The sequence below is a fragment of the Micromys minutus genome (assembly GCF_963924665.1).
Source record: "Micromys minutus genome assembly, chromosome: 27".
Classification (NCBI taxonomy): Eukaryota; Metazoa; Chordata; class Mammalia; order Rodentia; family Muridae; genus Micromys; species Micromys minutus.
The window spans coordinates 19,216,004-19,237,105 of NC_137962.1; the positions used below are offsets into that span (position 1 = coordinate 19,216,004).

Below are 21,102 nucleotides of genomic sequence, written 5' to 3' on the forward strand. Positions count from 1 at the left end.
TCTGAAGACACCCATAGTGTACTCATTTTTAAAAAAGCTCCAAGTAGTGCTTACTGGCAGGAAGCTGATATGGATGCCTTCTCAGAGGCTCTGCCAGAGCCAGACTGATACAGAGGAGGATGCTGTCAACTAACCATCGGACTGAACACCAGGACCCCAATGAAGGAGCTAGAGATTAGACTGAAGGAGCTGAAAGGCTCTGCAACCCTACGAGAAGAACAAAATTATCAACTAACCAAACCCACCACAGCTCCCAGGGACTAAAACACCAACCAATGAGTTTGCACAGAGAGACCCATGGCCCAGGTGCATATGCAGCAGAGGATAGCATATTCTAACATCAATGGGAGGAGAGGCCTTTGGTCCAGGGAAGGCTCATTTTCCCAGTGTAGGGGAATGCCAAGGTGCTGAGGTGAGAGAGGGTCATTGGGAGAGGGAGCACCTTCATGGAGGCAAATGGAGGGGGAGGGGAATGGGATTGTGGGAAGGGGATAACGTCTGAAGTGTAAATGCAATGAATATCCAATAAAAAAATAAATAAAAATCAAAAAAAAGCTAGAGCAGAGTCAAGTCCTTTGGAGTTAGGAATGAATAAAAAGTAGTGTGTGGGGAGCTGGAACTTTCCTTCTGTGTAATTACAGAAGCAGGTGCGATTATTTTTGGATGTAATTATTACAGCCACAGATGACCTAGAAGGTGGGACAGAAGAGCGAGGATTCGTGCTCTCAAGGAGTTTAGTGCTGACATTTTGTTCATCTGTTACATACCTAAACAGGTTCATTTAGCTGATTAATGTGCTGTACATACTACCGGAGTGCCGTGTGAGATTTAAACATGCACACATTGTGCTAGTTGGCTAAAGATATCTCTTCAAACTTCTATCAGTTCCTTGGGACATCGATATTTGAAACAAGTTCTTTTAGTCTTTGTGTTTCAGCAACCTTACTCATCAGCACACAGCAGTTTAAAAACTCAGAGAAGCTCAGGGAGAAAGCATGAATGAGGCCCGGGGCTTGAGCCCCAGGACTGAAGGGGGGGAAGTCGTCTGGGATGCTGGAATGTTCTGAGTTAGAATGTAGGACACGACAAATTAATCTAACTGTATTGTGCTTTCATAACATAAACATGCTGCGGGGGGTGAGGAAAACTGTCCTGACCAGAAACGTCAGACAGAAACACATAAGGAATGGTTTGCTCTACGGCAACATCGTGTTCTTGTTAGGATATGGGTTAAAATTTTAAATTATAACTATTTACTTATTTTGGGCGTATGTGTGAGTGCCTACGTGTGTGGTTGTGACCATGCACATGCCGGGTGCCCTTCCTAGCCAGATCCCCTGAGACAGGCGTAGCAGTTGATCGTGCTCTGCTATGTGGGTGCTGGGAATAGAACCCAGGTGCTCTGCAAGAGCAATGAGTGTTCTTAACCGCTGGGCCATTTCTCCAGCCCCTTCCGTTAACTCTTTGACAATTTTGTACATACATTGGTCACACCCGCCCTTAACTTCCCCCCGTCACTCCTCCTAGACACCTCTCAAGAAATCCCCTTCCCTATCTTCATGACCTCTCTTTTCCACCCTCTTTTCTTTGGTAATCCCGAGTCCAGCGAGTGCTGTCTCCTGGGACTGACTGGTCTTACCGGCTTCATCTTGTTTAGGTGGCCATAGCTACAGTGACTGTAACAGCCCTGGAGCGTCCAGAGGATGGCCTTTCATAGCCCTCCCACCCTCTCGGCACTCTTTTCTCATGAACTAAGTGTTCTATGGAGCAAAGATGGAGTCATTAATCAATGCAGACTACCACCAATCTTGAGGGGCTTGATTTGAATGTCCTCTGGGGAAAAGCTTCTTCTTCTTCTTCTTCTTCTTCTTTTCTTTTTCTCTTACAACTTTATCTTTAAAGAGAGAGAGATACATGTACAGATTTTTAAAGGCATTTTGGCATAACAGGAAAAGCTTCTTTACTCCATTCAGTAACCGGTCTCCATAGCCTTTAAAGGGTCCTGAGCTCCCATTCCCCACCTGCCTCAACCTGTCCTGACTGGGGAGATGGAGAAGGAAGAAACAGTGCGCACCCACAGAAAAGCAGGGATCAGGTAGGTGATGTGCTCTTCTGAAGATGGACCAGCAACTGGAAATGTAGTGGAGTTAACATCGGCAGCTGAATCACCAGGCTGGTTTATTACATACAGCTGAACCAGGCTAGCTAATCTCAGTAGGGTATCTCTGTAGGGGTAGTGAGAATTTTAAACAGGAGGATGGTGCACACTCTTAATCTCAGCTCTTGGGAGGGGAAGGTAGACAGATCTCTGTCTGAAGTCATTCTGGTCTGTATAGTGAGTTTCAGGCAGCCAGAGCTACCCAGGAGGACTTGTCTCAGGTTTTTGTTTGTTTGGTGTTTTTTTCCTGTTTTGGGAATTGAACCCAGAGCCTTGAGTTTGAGTTTGCTAGCTGAAAGCATCCTAGTGAGCTAATTAGCTCCCTCTTCTTCTTCCTTCTCCTCCTCTTTCTTTTTTGTCAATATGGGGAATGAACCTAAGACCTTGCCCATGCCTGGTAAGTACTCTTATCAGCTGAACTCTATTCCTCTGTCTGCTCAGCACTGTGGAGAAGTATCTAGTTAGAATAGCATGGGACTAGTCTGAGGTCTAAAGGAGATGAGACACACTACACAGCCAATTTAATAAATGAGGTACCAGGTCTGGTGAATGATTCAGAGTCACCTGAGTTTAATCCCTGGGACCCACTTGGTGGAAGGAAAGAACCAAGTCCTGAAGCTGCTCTCTCCCATCTTTATACATTTATACCATGTCAGGCACACATTTCACCTCCAACAAACAAAAACTACTTAACAAAAAGGTGCGCAGTGGGCGTATTAAAGTCACGCAAGTATCATCAGTTTCAAGAATGTATTAAACATAATCGGACTAAAAAAGGGTACAACACTTTTTCAGTTGGGCCCCGTACTGAGGAAGGTGTCTAACACTGTGAGGACAATGGTCCCCACCAACCATCCTATCCCTGGGGTTTCAGCCCAACTCGGGTCCACAGCTGATGGGACCTGCTCGGATTACCAGTTGCCCAGACATTCATCCATATCCAGTCTTACATTTTGCCTCTGGGGCTGGACTCAGCCCTATGGCTTACTGCTTGGCTGTGAAGCAGCAGTTATGACTGCATCCCAGGCTGCAATCCCCAGGGGCTCTCCAGCTGGGTTTGTTCTCTGGCTGCAGTGACTTTGCAATATATCAACTCTTGTCTCTGAAGTCTTGAATTGTGCTGTGGCTTCTTTAACCCTTTGGAAGCCGTGTTGTTAACCTACACAGGTACACACGTGATGTGTACTAACCTGTGACCCAAGAGTCAGTAATTAAAGTAAAAGTTCATGTGCTTGCTAAGGGCCCATTATCAATGTAAATCAGCACTAATAGGCAGACTGCCGACAATGAAGCCGACAAATCTTGTTAATGAACTGACATTCAATAAATTCAGATCTGGAAAGACACAAATATGTTCGTTTATGTCTCTGAAACGGGATGAGCCTATCTGGAGAGAATATTCAGTCTTAGGAGCAAAACATGGAAGTCGTCCAAGGATCCTAATTCCTTCCAAGGGCAATCACACCCTTTCTAAGAGGTGCATGATAAATGTTAGTATCCTTTCCAGTACATCCTGACCGGAGCCAACTTTCCTAGCAAGCCCTCTGTTCCCAAACAGCACCGGATTTCATCCCACTGTGCCTTTTTTGCATCTGAAGTTCTCTCCTGTTCTGGAACGTCCGTCCTGGAATGAAGGAACGTGGTGCAAAGTGCTGAGAGAAGCAAGCATATGGTATCAGCAGAGTGCTGCCGCTGTGAAGATCAGCCTCTGGCTCCTCACCCGAAAAAAGGAGATAATATTAAGTCCCATCCCACCCCCCGAAGGCCGTTAAGTGGTTCCAAAGAACATTCCAGTGAGGGTTTTAGCATCACTTCTGGCTCTGGAAATGGGGCGCTCGCGCGGGCACAGTGACCTGCCCCGCCCCAAGAGAGCCGCCCCTGGACCGTCTCCCTGAGCTCCTGGCGCCCGAGGTGGCGTCCGGACCGCCACGTCGCCTCCCCCACCCTCCCGACAGGATTCCTTCGACGCCGCCGAGTGTTAGGTACCGGGCTCACCGGGCCGCGCCCCGCACCGCCTGAACCCTGCGATTGGCTGCTGAGGGCGCCCGTCTTCATAGAGCGCTGAGGATTGGTCAGATTCGCGGTGAGGGGCGGGGCCTCACGGAGCAGAGGAAGGGCGGGGACCCGGATGTGTGTGGTGGTGGCGGCCGAAGAGCTACAGCGCGGAGCTGAGAGGCCTATGGATGAGGAGGACGCGGCGGCCCCGGTAGGCGGGGATCGGGGGCGGGGTCCCGGAGGCCTCGGTCTCTGCAGATCTCGAGGCGGGGGTCCTGGGCGACCGCTGCGGGCTCCGGGCGGGCTCTGGGGCTCCGGTCACTGGCGTCCCTTCCCCAGTGCAGCACGGCCTGTGGCGACGGGGCGTAGCCGCACTGACAGGTTAAGGCCGGGTGGTGTCACCTGAGAGAAGCGGCTGTGCTGAGGCAGCGCCGGGACCCAGGGCGGCTGCTGCTGCCTGATGCTGAGGCTGTCGGGTTCTCAACGATCCGATGCCTTCAAGTCTCGGGCTCCGGCATCTACGGTGGTTCGAGTCCTGGCCCAGGGCCCATGGCGGGGGGTGGGGGGTCCCAGTGCTGCGCCGCAGGTGTCTGTTCTTGTGGAGCATGTGCTGGTCTGTAGCTCCTGCAGAAGAGTCCCAGTGTGCACGTTGGAATCGAACTCAGCTTAGCCCAGGCTTGCTAAGCACCTACTGTGTGTAGGGCACTGTGCCAGGCGTTTGAGAGGCGGGAAGAAAATACTTAATCGTTTTTCCACTTTTGGATCTCTGGAAATCATTCATTCATTCATTCATTCATTCATTCATTCATTCATTCATTCATTCATTCATTCACTAGCCTTGCATCCTGTCTAAAAAGAGAGTCCCACTGTTTTTCTCCTGTAGTGCTGGTGTTTTAGGGGCTGTCATCCTCTGAACTCTGTTAAAAACGTGCACTTGGAGTTAAGATCTGCTAAGTTGTTTTTTTTTTTTCTTTTGTTTCAGAGCCTCATTGTAACCCTGCCTATCCCAGCACACACTATGTAAAGCAGGCTGTTGTAGAACTCAGAAATCCATTTACTGACTCGGACAAAAAGTGCTGAGGCTGTCTATGACAGGAGAGAAGGCTCAGTGCTTTAAACAGCATGGGCTTCAGGCAGGGTGGTGGCACCCAGGAGGCAGAGACAGGCCAATATCTGAGCTCAAGGCTAATAAGTTACAGAACAGCCAGAGGTACACAGGGAAACCCTGTCACAGAAAGAACAAACAAAGAAATCACACCATTTCTTGTTTAGAATTCCATAGAAGTTTCTCATTACCCTTGAAATAAAATTTAAAAGTCCCGACTGTGCATTGCTTTCTCCTGTTCTTTTTGTTTTGTTTTTCTGAGACAGGGTTTCTCTGTCTAAACCTTGCTGTCTTCTGGAATTTGCTTTGAGACCAGGCTGGTCTCATACTCATAGACACCTGCCTCAGCCTCTGGAGTGTTGGCATTAAAGGCACGTGCTTCATGCCTGGCTTATTCTATATTTTTTTAAAGATTTATTTATTTTATGTACGAGCACACTGTCTCTCTCTTCAGACTCATCAGAAGGTGGCATCAGATCCCATTACAGGTGGTTCTGAGCCACCACGTGGTTGCTGGGATTTGAACTCAGGACCTCTGGAAGAGCAGCCGGTGCTCTAATTACTGAGCCATCCCTCCAGTTACCTTCCCCCACCTTATTCTTATTCACTTTCCCTACATACAGCAGCCCTGGCCGGCTGTTTTTCTCTGCCATGACACCTTTCTTCTACCCATGGACCTTCGCCTCGACTGTCCCCTCTGTCTGGAGCGACTTTTGTTGTGCTGTCACCTTGTTTACGTCCTTTTCAGTTCACAGGCAGCACCTCAGAGACTGTCCCTGTCCACTCTCTTGTCACATTTGTGTTCATTATTGGCCATTCTCCCCCACGCCCACCTGAATGGAGACTCTGTGAGAACAAGAATCCCATCTACCTTGCTCAAAGCTTTGTTCCCAGCTCTGATAACAGTGTACACGGTAAAATGAAGGGCTGGAGAGATGGCTCAGCGGTTAGAGCACTGACTGCTCTTCCAGAGGTCCTAGGTTCAAATCCCAGCAACCACGTGGTGGCTCACAACCATCTGTAATGGCATCCAACGCCCTCTTCTGGTGTGTCTCTAGACAGCGACAGTGTGCCCACAGACATGAAATAAATTAAAAAAGAAAAATAAGCCCAATGAATATCTATTGCCTGTGTGGCTGAGTTTGATGCATTTGGACATCCGGCCTCAAGTCTGGGGCTCTCAGTTTGTTCAAGGTTGAGCAGGCCGAGGTACTCGGTGCTGAGCCCCACTTCCTCCTCAGCCATTTCTCTTCTCATAGGTTTGTTCTCATGAACAAGATGGATGACCTCAACTTGCACTACCGGTTTCTGAACTGGCGAAGGAGGATTCGGGAGATCCGAGAGGTCCGGGCTTTCCGATATCAGGAGAGGTTCAAGCATATCCTTGTAGATGGTGACACTTTGAGGTGAGCGTAGGAAAACGACGGTTCCACCCTCTCCCTGGCAGTCTTCAGGCCTCAGACGGGTGTCTGAGAGGGTGAGGGGCGCTCCAGTGCCTTTGCACATTCCTTTCTGCCGCTTGTCACGGTCATTCAGGGTGTTGTTGTTGATGTTTTGCTTATTTAGTGTGGTACGAGGAGATGGCTGTGGACTTGAGGAGGCTGATTCTCCTTAGGTCGCGTGGGACCCCGGGTCATAGGCAAGGACTTTTATACACTGGGCCATCTCACTGGTCTTTGTTACAGTCCTTCTCCTCAGCGTCCCCAGAGCTGAGATTCCAGGCAGGCACTACCTTAGCCACCTTGGCTCACTCTCTTCTGCTCTGGCAAGGAAGGCATCCAGAGAGAAGAACATCCTCTTCTGACTCGGAAGTTCCCATGGCAGATGTAGGAGGCTGCCAAACTCTGCCATGACAGTGAATCTGTGTGGCTCATTTCTAAGACTGGGCTCAGCAGGGTGGGGCCCCCTGTTCGGCAACAGCCCTGTCATCTAGGTCAGCAGGTCCTGTCTAGGATGTGCCAATTCTGTGGTACCAGGGAGAGAGACCGCATGCACAAGTAGAAATTGAGGGAGTAGGGTCATCACCCGTCCGTGTCCTTCTAGCCCTCTGGTGTGCACTTTTATCTTTTTGGACTTGGATCTACCCTGACTCCTTCCTCCAAAGGGAGAAGGAATAGCATTCTTTAGCTTGAGAGGAGGAAAGCTGAATAACTTTCAGTCTGGGGAATTTTGATGGAGAATAAAGATCAGCTGTTCTCTAGCTCCACTGAGGACAGGGCTGAAGATCAGGGCCAACATTGCAGCAGGAGGAATTGAGGTTAGACAACACTGTGGGACCCCTAAAAAGCGATTAGGGAAGGTTCTGCATATTTTTCCCTCCTGAAAATGAAGAAACTAAGCTGTATTGATCTAGTGTGGATTGGACCCTGGTTAGAAGCACTGGGAAGGGTACATACAGTACCTTCAGTCCCGTGTGTGTGTTGGGGGGGGTGTACATGTGCTTGCACACATATTTTTTTCTCTCTTTTTTCTATAGATTTATTTATTTTATTTATATGAGTACACTGTAACTGTCTTCAGACACACCAGAAGAGGGCATCAGATCCCATTACAGATGGTTGTGAGCCACCTTGTGGTTGCTGGGAATTGAACTCAGAACCTCTAGAAGAGCAGTCAGTGCTCTTAACCGCTGAGCCATCTCTCCAACCCTTTTTTCTCTAGTTCAAGACATAGTTTCTCTGTGTAACCCTGGCTATCCTGGAACTCACTCTGTAGACCAGGCTGACCCTAAATTCAGAGATCCTCCTGTCTCTGCCTCCTGAGTTCTACCATGCCTGGCTATGCACAGATTTCCTGAGGAGTTCCCTGAGAGTTCTGTGCTAGGCCTCACAATGTTGGGGTCTGGAGTATCAGGACTTCCTCCCAGCACCTGGATGTACCTGCTAACAGAACCTTTCTTCATCCCTTTAGTTACCATGGAAATTCTGGTGAAGTTGGCTGCTACGTGGCGTCTCGGCCCCTGACCAAGGACAGCAATTATTTTGAGGTGATGGAGCAGTAGGTGGGCAGAGTTGGGGGTCTGGGGTGTGATGATGGGTTTGGTGAGGAGTGAGTTTATGCAGCTCCTCTCCTGTGACCTGGCTTTTCACATCTTTCATCAAGGTTGGGAGAGGTGCAGGCCAGCATGACTCTGAGGGACAGGAGTCTTCTCACTCTTGCCCTTCTCCTCTGTCCCCTTGCCTAGGTAGACTTTGGCCCTTGTCTCTTTCCTAACTCCTAACACACTGGTTCTCAGCCTTCCTATCGCTGCAACCCTGAACACAGTTCCTCACGTTGTAGGACCCCAGCCTTAAAGTTATTATTGCTGCCACTTCATAACTATACTCTTGCTACTGTTATGATTTGTAATGTAAATGTATGTTTCCCAGTGGTCTTAAGGGAGCACTGTGAAAGGGTTGTTTGACCCCAGAGTGGTCATGCCCCACAAGACTGCTGTCCTAATAGAAGCCCAGAATTGATTCTGTGCTTAACCTATTTTTATTAATTATAACAGCCCGTGTATGGGTATGTGCATGTGATTATAGCTCCCATGGGGACTAGAAGTTAGAAGTGTCAGATCTCCAAGGAGCTAGGGTTACAGGTGGTTGTGAGTTACCTGATGTGGGTCATGGGAACCGAACTTAGATCAGTAGTTGGTTTTTGTTTTCAAGACAGAGTTTTTAGCTCTGGCTGTCTTAGAACTCGCTCTGTAAACCAGGCTGGCCTCAATTTTACAGAGATCCATCTGCCTCTGCCTCCCAAGTGCTAGGATTAAAGGTGTACACCACTGCCTGGATTTCTTTCTTTCTCTTCTCTCTCTCTCTCTCTCTTTCTCTCTCTCTCTCTCTCTTGAGACAGGATCTCACTATGTAGCCCTGGTTGGCCTGGAACTCTCTATGTCTGTCTATGTAGACCAGACTGGCCTGGAGCCATCACCCATCTGCCTCCCTCCCGAGTGCTGGCATTGAAGACATGAGCCATCATACCCAGCTGAAGCACAGGGAAGATTGAGTAGCCGCAGTGAAGGGCCTGCCTTCCCTGTTCTCCCTGTCAGGTCCTACCCTCGCATCCCCAGGTCTCCTTGAGCTGAAGCCCACTTTGGTCACCTTTTCCTGTCCTTCTCCATAAGTTCATTCAGCTTTCTCTTCCTGTGAACTGTGTCCTGTTGTCATCCCTTCAGGTGTCCATTGTGGACAGTGGCGTCCGGGGCACCATTGCTGTGGGGCTGGTCCCCCAGTACTACAGCTTGGATCACCAGCCTGGCTGGTTGCCTGACTCCGTAGCCTACCACGCCGATGATGGCAAGTGAGTGGACCTGCTTTGGGGTTTAAGTCTAGATGTGAAGAATGAGCTACCTCTGAGAGGTTTTCTCCTCTACTTCCTGTCTTGGGTTTTCCCATAAGCTACCCTTGCTGGTGTGTGGATGGCAGAGAGGGTGACGTGAATAGCAGGACACAGATGGATGCTGTCCAGAGTGGAGCTACAGAGAAGGGCTGGGAGGGTGGGAGCAGGGACATATGTGGCTCTAGGTCTCGTGCCGCTCTCTTCATAGGCTGTACAATGGCCGAGCCAAGGGGCGCCAGTTTGGGTCAAAGTGCAACTCTGGGGACCGGATTGGCTGTGGCATTGAGCCTGTGTCCTTTGATGTGCAGACTGCCCAGATCTTCTTCACCAAAAATGGGAAACGGGTAAGTGGGCAACCCTGGGAGGGTGCAAGTGGCCAGAATCTGCCTGAGGATTTGTGAGGTGACCAGGAAGAGTCTGATGGTTTTGTTCCTATCTCCTGTCCAGACACTTCCCTGCTCTATGACCCAGATCGTAGGCTTAGAGCGGCCAGTGACTACTATCAGTAGGGGCAGAGAGGGAAAGGGCTGTGGATGTAGTTCAGGTGATAGCCAGCAAGCTCGGCTGTCATGCTCGGGGCTCTGTTCGGTCCCTAGCTGTACACACGCAGGATGCCGCAGCACCCAGTGGAATTAGAAGTTCAGAGTCATTTTTGCCACATAATGAGTTCAAGAATAGTACTACTCATGTTATACCTGTGCGTGTAACAGGCAACACTAAGTCAACTCAGTGGGTTTAAACAGGGAGCACATGAAGTTAGGAGGGACACGCGGTGATGCTGGAGAGAAGGAATTGGAGCAGAGGGAATGGGTTTGATCAACTCACATTATATGTGTGCATGAAATTCTCAAAAAATAAAAATATAAAAAGAGATGGCTCGGGGGCTGGAGAGATGGCTCAGTGGTTAAGAGCACTGACTGCTCTTCCAGAGGTCCTGAGTTCAATTCCCAGCAACCACATGGTGGCTCACAATCATCTGTAATGGGATCTGATGCCCTCTTCTGGTGTGTCTGAGGACAGCTACAGTGTGCTCATACATGAAATAAATAAATCTTAAAAAAAAAAAGAGAGAGAGAGATGGCTCAGTAGTTAAGAGCACTGGCTGCTGTTCCAGAGGACCAAGGTTTGGTTCCTAACATTCACATTGCTTAGCAGCTCACAACTGTCTTTAACTCCTGTTCCAAGGGGACCTGACACCCTCACACCGCACATACATGAAGGCAAAACACCAATGCACATGAAATAAAGAAAATCATTTTTTAAAATGTGAAAAGGGAAAGATTATGATGTGGCTGTATTAAGTGGAGGGTCGAGGGGTTTGATTTGAATATTTTGGGGGATATGTCCTTTGTTTATTTTTTCTTTCTGTTACTACTTGAGCCCTTTTCTCTTCAGAGATGGTTGTAGCTGTGTGAGAGAGAGAGAGACTCAAAACTCTCTGCCTCACCTCTCTCCTCCCACTCTGCTGGGAGAAAACTGCTTCTCAAGCCAGGCAAGAAGTCAGCTCCCTTCGCTGCCTCAGCGATGTGCCTTGGTGCTGCGACGCCCATGTGTTTACAGAGCACTGGGCAGCAAGTCCGGAGGTTGAGGCTTGCCTTCTAGCACCATGGAACTTGCAAGGGAATGAATACTTAGCAAATCTTAAAACTCTACTGAGCCTCAGTCTGTGAGTGTGTACGTGATAATTACTGGCTGCATCATCTTGGAAATGTCCTTTTGAGAATGGGTAAGTTTTAGAAAAGTGACCATATGGTATCACTTTGTCCTGCACCCCCCCCCGTCTCCCCCTCCCCTCTCTGCCACAGGTGGGCTCCACCATCATGCCCATGTCCCCAGATGGACTCTTCCCGGCAGTTGGCATGCATTCCCTGGGTGAGGAGGTGAGGCTGCACCTCAATGCGGAGCTGGGCCGTGAGGATGACAGTGTCATGATGGTGGACAGTTATGAAGATGAATGGGGCCGGCTGCATGACGTGAGAGTCTGTGGGACGGTGAGTAGAAGGCACTGGGGAGAACACATGTAGACATCTAAGTACGTTGGTATTGCTTAGAATGAGGAGAAGGGACTGTGTGTGTGTGTGAGTGTGTGTGTATATGTGTGTGTGTGTGTGTATGTGTGTGTGAGTGTGTGTGCATGTGAGTGTGTGTATATGTGTGTGTATGTGTGTGTGTGTTTGTGTGAGTGTATGTGTGTGAGTATATGTGTGTGAGTGTGTGTATATGTGTGTGTGAGTGTGTGTGTTTGTGTGAGTGTATGTGTGTGAGTATATGTGTGTGTGAGTGTGTGTATATGTGTGTGTGAGTGTGTGTATATGTGTGTGTGTGTATGTGTGTGTGAGTATGTGTATATGTGTGTGTATGTGTGTGTGTATGTGTGTGTGTTTGTGTGAGTGTATGTGTGTGAGAATATGTGTGTGTGAGTGTGTGTATATGTGTGTGTGAGTGTGTGTGAATGTGTGTGAGTGTGTGTGTATGTGTGTGTGTGTGTGTCCATTCTTTCTTTGAGACAGGATCTCGTTGTGTCTCAAAGTCCAGGCTGGCCTGGAACTCAAACCTGCCTCCTGAGTGCTGGAACTAAAAGGGTGTTGCTAAGTCTGGCTTTTTTTTCTCTTTATCTTGATATGTCTCAGGAATGTTGCTGAGGCTGGCCTTGAATTAGCATCTACCCACCTTGGCCTCTTGGCAGTCCTGTGACACTGTACTCATACAGTGGCCTTTGTGTGGCTTTGGGAAGTGGGAGTTAGAGCCTTGATATGGGTTTTGGCGTCCAGAGCTGTGTTCTGAGAATAATTCCCCCTTTCTCCTTTACTTGGGAGCTCAGGTGGTTGCTGATTCCCAGAATAAGTTGAAGTGGCTTTATCTGTCTTGGGTGTTTGAGGACTGGTAGGGAAGCTCACTGCTTATGCTTTCGTTTTGCCTTGATTCAAGTCCGCTGGGCCTTCTCCTTACAGAGCTGAGGAACAGAGGGGGGCAACAGTTATTCTAGGAGGTTGTCATCGTTGGTGTGTGTGTGTGTGTGTGTGTGTGTGTGTTGCTGGGTATTGAGCATACCCCTTCACATGGTACAAGAGTCTTCTGCCACTGAGCTGTATTTATAGTTTTTCTTTTCTTTTCTTCTTTGGTGTGACAGGGCCTTACTAAGCTGCCCTGCTGCTTCTGAACTTAGTTTGTAACCCAGGCAGGTCTTGAACTTCAAATCCACATGCCTCTGTTTCCAAGTAGTAGGGATTATAGGCCTGCACCTAGGCCCAATTTTGGGGATCTTGAATAAACTTAAGTGTCAGTGTCTTCTGACTTTTGTAGAAGATGACAAGGGTGATGAGTCAGGGAGGATCCTGAAGCCTCCGAGTTTGCTTTCAGCCCCTTCTCTTCAGTCCTGCTGTTGTGTCTCTCTGGGGTTCAAGTTTTCCTCTAGCTTCTCTCTGCACCTCTTGCTGAGTCGGGAGTGGATAGATGCAAGTCAGGAGTCTCCAATCTCTTGTGAGATGCTCAGTCCTCACGGAGAACTCTTCACTGCTGCCTCTTTGTTCCCAGCCTGGCCTCTTTCTCCACAGTTTAACCCTGTCACCTCAATGCAAGCGGTTTCAAAGTAGCCTGTTAGGAAAACAGAAGCAGTGTGGAGTAGAGGTGGATTTATGAGCAAGGCCTTTCCTGGTGGACTTCAGGGTAAAGTGAGCTCAGAGAAGGTGGCAGAAAGTCAGCCTTGTAAGGCTGTGATGATGGTTGCTTCTCTGCTGGCCCTGGGGTGTGAGGGCTGTGGTGGTTGTGAGCCAAGGCCTCAGATGCCCCTCCTCGGCTCATTGCTCCTACCATCTGACAACATCCACAGAATTGAGCTTGGGCCTGAGCCAGGGCTGTGTCCCAGCTCTCATCTCTGACCTCTCCTCACTGTTTTCCTGGCATCCTTTCCCTGTCTGGACCTGTCCCCACTCTACTCCCAGCTCCTCCCAGGCATCTTTTCTAATTGAGGTGCAATCCTGTAACATTATAAATAGACTTCCTTCCTTCCCTCCCCTCAGCGTCCTCGGTCCACTTGAGTAGGAATTTCCCCCTTAAGCATAGCTGCAGGTTTGGCTGCCTTAAACCCTCAACTTAGTTAGATGGCTGGTGGTCAGGTCTCCTGATGAGCACAGGCTCATCCTTAGTGCACTCGGGCAGCTCTTCGTTTGTTTCCAGACAGCCTCACACTTTAGTCAGCCTGCCCTGGAATTCATTATGTAGCCCAGGCTGGCCTTGAACTTGTGGCAGTCCTACCTCCACCTCCTGAGTATTGCGATTACAGATGTGAGCTGCCGTGCTGGGCTAGGCAAGAGTTAGTCTCTCCAGTTTTCTAGTTATTTTTACTCATTTATTACACTTACTTTGTGTGTGTGTGTGTGTGTGTGTGTGTGTGTGTGTGTATACATGTGGCGGTCAGGACAGATGTGGGAGCTGGTCCTCCTCTATCATATGGGTTTCAGAGATGGAGTCTTGATGGCCAGGCTTGGCAGCAGGTGTCACCCACGGAGTCACCTCTGCAGTCTGAGGAATGAGTCTCTTGAAGGATGTGTGCCTTTTAGGTTTGCCATCTGCCCCATCTTTCAAATGAAGATAATTTGCCTGGTCTCCATCCTCTGTTCTTTTGTACCATTCACTGTGTTTATGATTGGAGCTGTGTTGTCCTAGAAGGACCCAGGAGAGTTTATTCCTCTAAAGATGGCTGGCATACAATTTATTCTTTGCCTTTACTGTTGGGGAACCACCATTGGACCCAAGGCCTTCTTCCAGCCTGGATGGTGGATGGCAGAGTGCCCCAGAAACCTGGAGCCTCAAAGCTGACTTAACCTAAGGTTTCTCAAAAGGACACACATGGTGTTTCCATTGGGACAGTTATTTACTTATAATTTATGTCTGTGTGCACACATGGAGTGGAGGCCAGAGGTTAATTTGCAGGAATCTGTTCCTTCTACCACCATGTGGGTCCTCAAGGGCCCAACTCAGCTCATCAGGCTTGTCAACAAGTGCCTCCACCTGCTGAGCTGCCCTGCCAGTACAGGGCAGTTCGTTTATGTGCAGGACAGTTAGCATCGTTAGGTCCCAGACACAAGTTATTCTAGTGACAGCCTAGCATATGCACCCACATTTTCAAACCTTCCCTGCTTCTGTAGAGAACAGTCCCAGAAAAAAGAGAAGGGACTTGCTTTAATTGTCAGACAGCCAATGAACAAGAAAAGTGGGCCCAGGTCTCCATTCCTTGACCCACCTGTGCCCTTTTTGACATTTAATACTGATGGTCCTGACTTACGGTTCTTCATTTATGATGGCAGGGGAGCTGTGTGTATCTCAGTAGAAGCCATACTTCAGATTTTATTATTATTTCAACATGTCTCACTCTAGCCCTGGCTGGCCTGGAACTCTCTATGTAAACCAGGATGGCTACATGGATGGCTTACAGGATCCTTCAGCTTCTGTCTCCTGTATGCTGGGGTTAAAGGCAAATGTCATCCTGCTAGGCTATACTTCAGAGTATAGGTCATTCAGCCGCTGGTGCTGCAAAGGGAAAAGAAGTAGGTGTGAGTTTTCATCTTTTCCCTATTAACTGCTCACACAGGGGAATCGCTGGCACACCGAGCGACACACTGCGCATTGTGCTCAGTTCTAGGCAGTGCTCTTTGTTTTGGTTTTGGTTTCTGACACAGGGTTTCTCTGTGTAGACAGAGCTCTACCTGCCTGTGTCCCCTGAGCACCAGCATTAAAGGCATGCACTCACCCATACTTGGCCAATGCTCTTTCTCATTTCTCTCTCTCTTCTTCCTTTTCTGGAGGCAGTGTCTCATGTAACTCAGGCTAGCCTTGACCTAATCCTCCTGCCTCCACCTCCTGAGTGCTGGGACTATGACCATGCCTGCTTTGTATGATGGCTGGGGACCAAACCCAGGGCTGCCTGAGTGCTGGGCAGATACTGCCAACTAAGCTGCAGTACCTGCCTGCCTCCCTCCCTCCCTTCCTTGGTGTTTTGCCTGTATAGATTAGTACCATGTGTGTGCCTGAACTCTTAGAGGCCAGAAGAGGGCATTGAATCCCCTGGAACTGGACCTACAGATGGTTGTGAACCAACATGTGGGTGCTGGGAACTGAACTTGTGTCTGGGAGAGCAGAGAGTGCTTTTAATCCCTGGGCCATCTCTCTAGCCTAGATGTAGCTCTTTTTGAATAAATTCTTCCCTTACCTCTGTGGCCTCAGTTTGCCCTCCTTTTAAAGAAGCCCCAGGTTCCCTTGCCCCAGAGGACTGAGGGTGATGAAGAATTGCTGTTGCCCCTAGGGCCTGCAAAGTGAGGTCATGTGTGCCGAGGGTTGTGGGTCTATCTGTACATTTGGGTTAGACTAATCTTGTCTGTGTTCACTGTTCATGGCTTTTGACCCTCCTTACAGTGGCAGCTTTGGTACACAAAAAGAGGGATCTTTCCTAGACCTAACCCAAGAGGAGACTGTGTTGGGGTCTGAGCTGGGAGCTTGTACTTTATTCCTATTTCAGCTACTTCTGGGCCTTCTGGGTGTGCTCCTCTTGAGAAGAATTGAGGTTTCTTCTGGCCAGTGGTAGGAGAGTAGGAATCAGCAAGACAAAGGTGTGCAGGAAGGAACAGAGTGCAAACCAAATTCTGATCTGCAGCTTCAGGGAAATATGAGGTGGTCTGCAGTAATGGTGCTGCTGCTGCTGCTGGAGGTGGTGGTAAAGGTGGTGGTGGTATACTGGAGGATGCACAGGACAGAGATCATTGAGGCTGTAGCTAGTTCAGTGGTAGAATATTCAACTCTTGTACACAGAGTCCTGGGTTTGATACCCAGCACTACAAACATCTGTCCTGGTTGGCCTAAGGATTGTCCTAGTGGGAGGTACAGGCTGAAAGGTCGTGCCCATTGTGGTTGGTAGTTACAATAGAACTGAACCCATTTCCTGACAGAATGTGTGTTCACGTCAACTGGGGTGTCAGGCTCTATCAATGCCCTGATCATTCACTCACTTCATTTTATCTTTCTACCGAATTTTGATAACCCCATTTCACTGATGAAGCAATTAAAACTTACACGCTGTTCAAGCTTAGTGCAACTAAGCAATATAAGTTCGGGTTTGAACTGGGTCTTTCACACTAAAAGGCAACTGAGGCTTAGACTGAAGATCAAACCTGCAGATCTTGGCAACTGAAACTCTAGAAGCGAGACCTACAGGTTCCCGAGTGTGGTGCCCAGAGAGGATCTGCCAGGCTGTGAGCTCTGCTCTGGCCTCTGCTGAGAACAGGAGAGCAGCCTTTGTTTGAGGCGGCTGCCCTGGGCTGGGATGGCTCCATTCTTGAAGAAGGCCTGGTGCTCAGGGCCCGGGTGTCAGCACACAGCCTCCATGCTCCTCAGGAGCTGGTGGTCAGGGCAGGTCATCCTCATGGCCTCTTGCCCTTAGGAAGTGTCCCCACCCTGTCAGCTGCAGCTGCTGCCTTCTGTGGGTTGAGGCTGAAGGAACGCTTGGGCGGGTTTTTCCCAAGAATCAGGATCTGGATGGGCTGTCTTTTGGCTATGGAACTAAAGAACACCCTGTTTCCAACATAGAGAGGCCAGTTGGATAGAACGGGTCAAGGGCAGCTGTGGGTTCATCCAGCTCTGCAGTACTGGGTGGAGAGTGGATCGTAGGCTGCTTCCTAGACGAGGTTAATAAGCATCGAGGCACAGTTCTCTAGGCTGTGGAGGCTGGGGAGCAGAGTGCAGGGGTGGGTCTGGCTTCTCCCCGTCTGCCCTCACTTGCCTGTAGAGTATGGGAGGGTAAGCTCAGAGCTGAGCAGAATAAGATCTTCCACTCTGAAGGGAGATGAAGGGTTGGCCTCTGCAGATGCCCCAGGCCCTCATACTGGTGCAGGCTGGTTGAGACAGGAATGCCAGTGGGGTGAGGCCACAGTCTTAAGGCTTACTAGGGATTAGTGAAGAAGGCCCCTGGCAAGGGTGCTTTTTGTAGAGCTGCAGGACTGGGAGGGTAACGTTGAGGGCAGTTGGGTTAATTAAAAGGGAATTAAGGAATCCTAGGTGGGTGAGAGAGGAGATGGACTGAGTCACAGCCCTACTGTTACCATGGCATCCCATCAGACCTGACTGTGTGCAGGCCAATACCTTGTGGGACCCGAGGAGCCTAGCCTGTCAGTCATATCTCTTCTCTGACCTTCACACCTCACGCCAGCCTGAGTAAGGGTTGGGAACAGAAGCCCTGTCATCTTTCTCCACTTTGACCTTTGCCCATGTGAAATGAAAGGTAGAGTTTCTATCTCTGGATTCTTGGCTCCCTGGAGCAATGAATAACCCAGCGATGAATAGGTCTGTTCAGAGCCAAGTAGAGCAGATCTTAGGAAACTATGTCAGTCCCATCTGTGCAGAATTAGCTTCTGAGCCTCTCCTCAGATATCTGGGGGTTGGCTCCTGAGTTCACATCCCTGTTCTCAGTAGGCATCCTGAAAAGGCTGCTGGGATCCAGAAGGGAAGGCTGGCTTGGGAGTTGTTCAGGGGATGGATGTTCTGGCTTAGAGACCCCAGTGAGCTTCCTAGCACCTCAAGATCCACATGCAGTTCTGCAGTGTCCCAACAGTGGCTCTGTAGGAAGGCAGAAGCATCTCACAGCAGCTACCTTGTTTCTGTTGTCCCTGTCCTTCTCTGCCTGCCTAGAACTTGGAGTCTACTTTGCCTTTAGAGTCTTTTCCCTGTTATCCAGGGGATATTGTCAGACCCACAACACTGGTACCCAAGTTACTTTGGATCAAGTGTCCAGTGCAGTATCACCTGATGCCTGGCTCTTGCCCCACAGCTGCTGGAGTATTTGGGGAAGGGCAAGAGCATCGTGGACGTGGGGCTGGCTCAGGCTCGGCACCCACTCAGCACCCGCAGCCATTACTTTGAGGTGGAGATTGTGGACCCTGGAGAGAAGTGCTACATCGCCTTGGGGCTGGCCCGGAAGGTGGGTATGCATGCTGTGTCTCTTTCCCTGTGGATTGCTCAGTGTGCGATTTCTGCCCTCTCTCCTATGTGATATCACACATTTGCTTTGTCTTCCTGCTGCAGGATTATCCCAAGAACAGACACCCTGGCTGGAGCAGAGGGTCTGTGGCATACCACGCAGGTGAGTGGGGGCTGCTGGCACTGGGGGACAGGGACGCAGGGACGCCTGTTCTGCTCACACACGTGGCTTCTCTCTCGTCTTTTCAGGTGGCTCAGGTTTTCCCTTCAGCTTACTTTTTCTCTCAGCCCTGAAAGGCAGAGGCACAAGACTGGACAGTACTGGGTCCTGAGTGGACACTCTAGGCCTCTGGTCAGGCCCCTGTGCCCTTCCTGAAGATTATCCCTTGGCTCCTCTTTTTGTCTGGTTTCCTGTTGTGCTCTCTTGAGTACTGAGCCTGGCTGGCTGTGCCTCCCTCTGCCCCTCTCTGCCTGGTTGCCCACCCTAGGGACCCTTTCCTCCATCCTCACCAGTCCTTCAATAACATCGACATTGTGTTCTTTTTGAAAGCCTAATGCCTTTATTGCATCTCCCTCTCACCTTTGTCTCGTCCTGAGCATGTAGAGTTAGTCTTTTAAGTGTGTCCTTTCCCTTCCCTCCAACAGATGACGGGAAGATCTTCCATGGCAGTGGTGTGGGGGACCCCTTTGGGCCACGCTGCTACAAAGGGGACATTATGGGCTGCGGAATTATGTTCCCCCGGGACTACATTCTGGACAGTGAGGGTGAGTGAGGTTGGGCAGCAGTCAGACTGCTCAGGGCAGTAGATGGCACCGCAGGAGCTCACGTTTCCTGTCTCCTAGGGGACAGCGATGACAGCTGTGACACAGTGATCTTGTCCCCAACTGCCCGTGCTGTCAGAAACGTCCGAAATGTCATGTACCTGCACCAGGAAGGGGAAGAGGAAGAGGAGGAAGAAGAGGAGGAGGAAGATGGGGAAGAGATAGAGCAGGAGCACGAGGGCAAGAAGGTGGTGGTGAGTAGGAGGGTCGGGCTCCTGTGGTCCTGGGGCAGGCTGCCATTGGGAATGAGACCAACGGTGGGGCTGTGGGGGGCGCACTGGGGAGGGCTGGGGGAGGCAGGGTCTGGAGCTCACAGGAGCTCACAGTGCTTACAGAGCTTAAGAGCCCAGGCTATACTTCTGGCCTATTTTGCAGCCTCAGCACACCCTCTTGTGGCTGCTTCCCATATCACAAGTGACTCCTAAAGTTTGTGCTGGAAGTTGTGGGTCTTGGGCTTCATGCCTGAGTCACTTCAGGTTCCCCAGAGAAGGGGCCAGAGCCCACCCTCCTGTCCCCGCCCTACTCCTAGGTCTTCTTCACCCGGAACGGCAAGATCATCGGGAAGAAGGATGCTGTTGTACCTTCTGGAGGCTTCTTTCCTACCATCGGCATGCTCAGTTGTGGGGAGAAAGTGAAAGTAGACCTGCACCCCTTGAGTGGCTAGCGGGGTCACCTGTACATCTGCTGTCTCTGTCTGCATCTTCCCTCCAGGCCTCCCCCAGGATTTGTTCACAGCAGGCCCTGGGAGGGCGTCCCCTGTTTCTGCTCAGGCTGCACCTCTCTGTCCCTGGGCCTGGACCACAGTGTTGACATATTTGGGAGGCTCCCCTTGATTGGGTTAGTGGGCACCTGGATCTCCTTTTACCTCTCGGGGCCCTGAGCCAGTCGGGAGGTGTAGGCCCACCTGCTTACATGGTGGGCATGGTGCTCTGTTGAGGGCAGAGTGGAGGCAGCCTGTCCCTACTTCCCACATAGCTCCCTGAATCTCTTCATCCCCTCTCCTCACGGGAGCCAGTTGCTGCTGTCCCCCTGGCTGGGCTAGGGGCCTGTCTTGGCCATCTCTCCTTTCACTGGCTGCTGTCCTGAAACACATCTAGGGTCTCCATTATTTCCTAAGAGATGGTCCTACCCGCAGCCCACCACAGAAAGCCTGAGTCTGCTCACACGCAATTTGCTGAGTCCCTGTGTGAGAGGCTGGGTGGGAATGTGAGGCTGCAGCCTTTGCTGTCATCCTGTCTGCACTCTTCTTCAAGGCACAGGGCATGTGCTGTATTGTGGCTGTTTGCCCAGAGCAGCAGCTTGGCCCCTTGTTTCTCTTCACCTCCCCTCCCCCTGTGCCCCAGCTTGCTGCTTGTGCCAGTTGACTGTTTTTGCTTCAGTGTTTGATTCTAGTGTCTACATAGACCCCCCAACCAGCCCCCCTCTTCCGGTTTCCTGAGCTCCTCCACCCCACAAATGGGATGAAGCTGGAGCTCTTGGTCTGTTTGCACAGAGGGTGGGCTGGGGAGGGTTCGTTGTCATGCTGCTGGGGCTCCCCTTGCCCCTCTCCTCGGCCCTGCACTATGATATAGGAAATGTATGTACAGATCAGAGATGTTTATACAACCAATAAAGACGGAGTTTCCGTATTTATCAGGACAGACAGAAGGGGGATCCTTCTGTGCAGAGAGCTGGGGTTAACAGGTATAGGCTGCTGTGGGCCAGTTCGGCCAGCCACGGGATGTCTCTGGGAGAT

General features: G+C 50.2%; 1 protein-coding gene across 1 annotated transcript; it reads left to right on the forward strand.

Moving 5' to 3' along the window:
- Positions 1-4,326: 4,326 nt before the first annotated feature.
- On the forward strand, positions 4,327-20,934 carry SPRYD3 (SPRY domain containing 3). Its single transcript, XM_080939640.1, has 11 exons — positions 4,327-4,364; positions 6,518-6,664; positions 8,169-8,244; positions 9,418-9,542; positions 9,790-9,925; positions 11,387-11,572; positions 18,397-18,546; positions 18,651-18,708; positions 19,191-19,310; positions 19,389-19,561; positions 19,897-20,934. Exons 1-11 carry the CDS (start codon positions 4,342-4,344, stop codon positions 20,029-20,031), a joined length of 1,329 nt encoding a protein of 442 aa, XP_080795766.1. The 5' UTR covers positions 4,327-4,341; the 3' UTR covers positions 20,032-20,934.
- The last annotated feature ends 168 nt before the right edge of the window (positions 20,935-21,102 follow it).

Coding starts and splice junctions, on each gene's coding strand:
- SPRYD3 (XM_080939640.1), top strand. CDS start 4,342: ATGAGGAGGACGCGGCGGCCCCG. Junction 6,665..8,168: donor GTAGATGGTGACACTTTGAG/GTGAGCGTAGGA, acceptor TCATCCCTTTAG/TTACCATGGAAATTCTGGTG. Junction 9,543..9,789: donor TACCACGCCGATGATGGCAA/GTGAGTGGACCT, acceptor CTCTCTTCATAG/GCTGTACAATGGCCGAGCCA.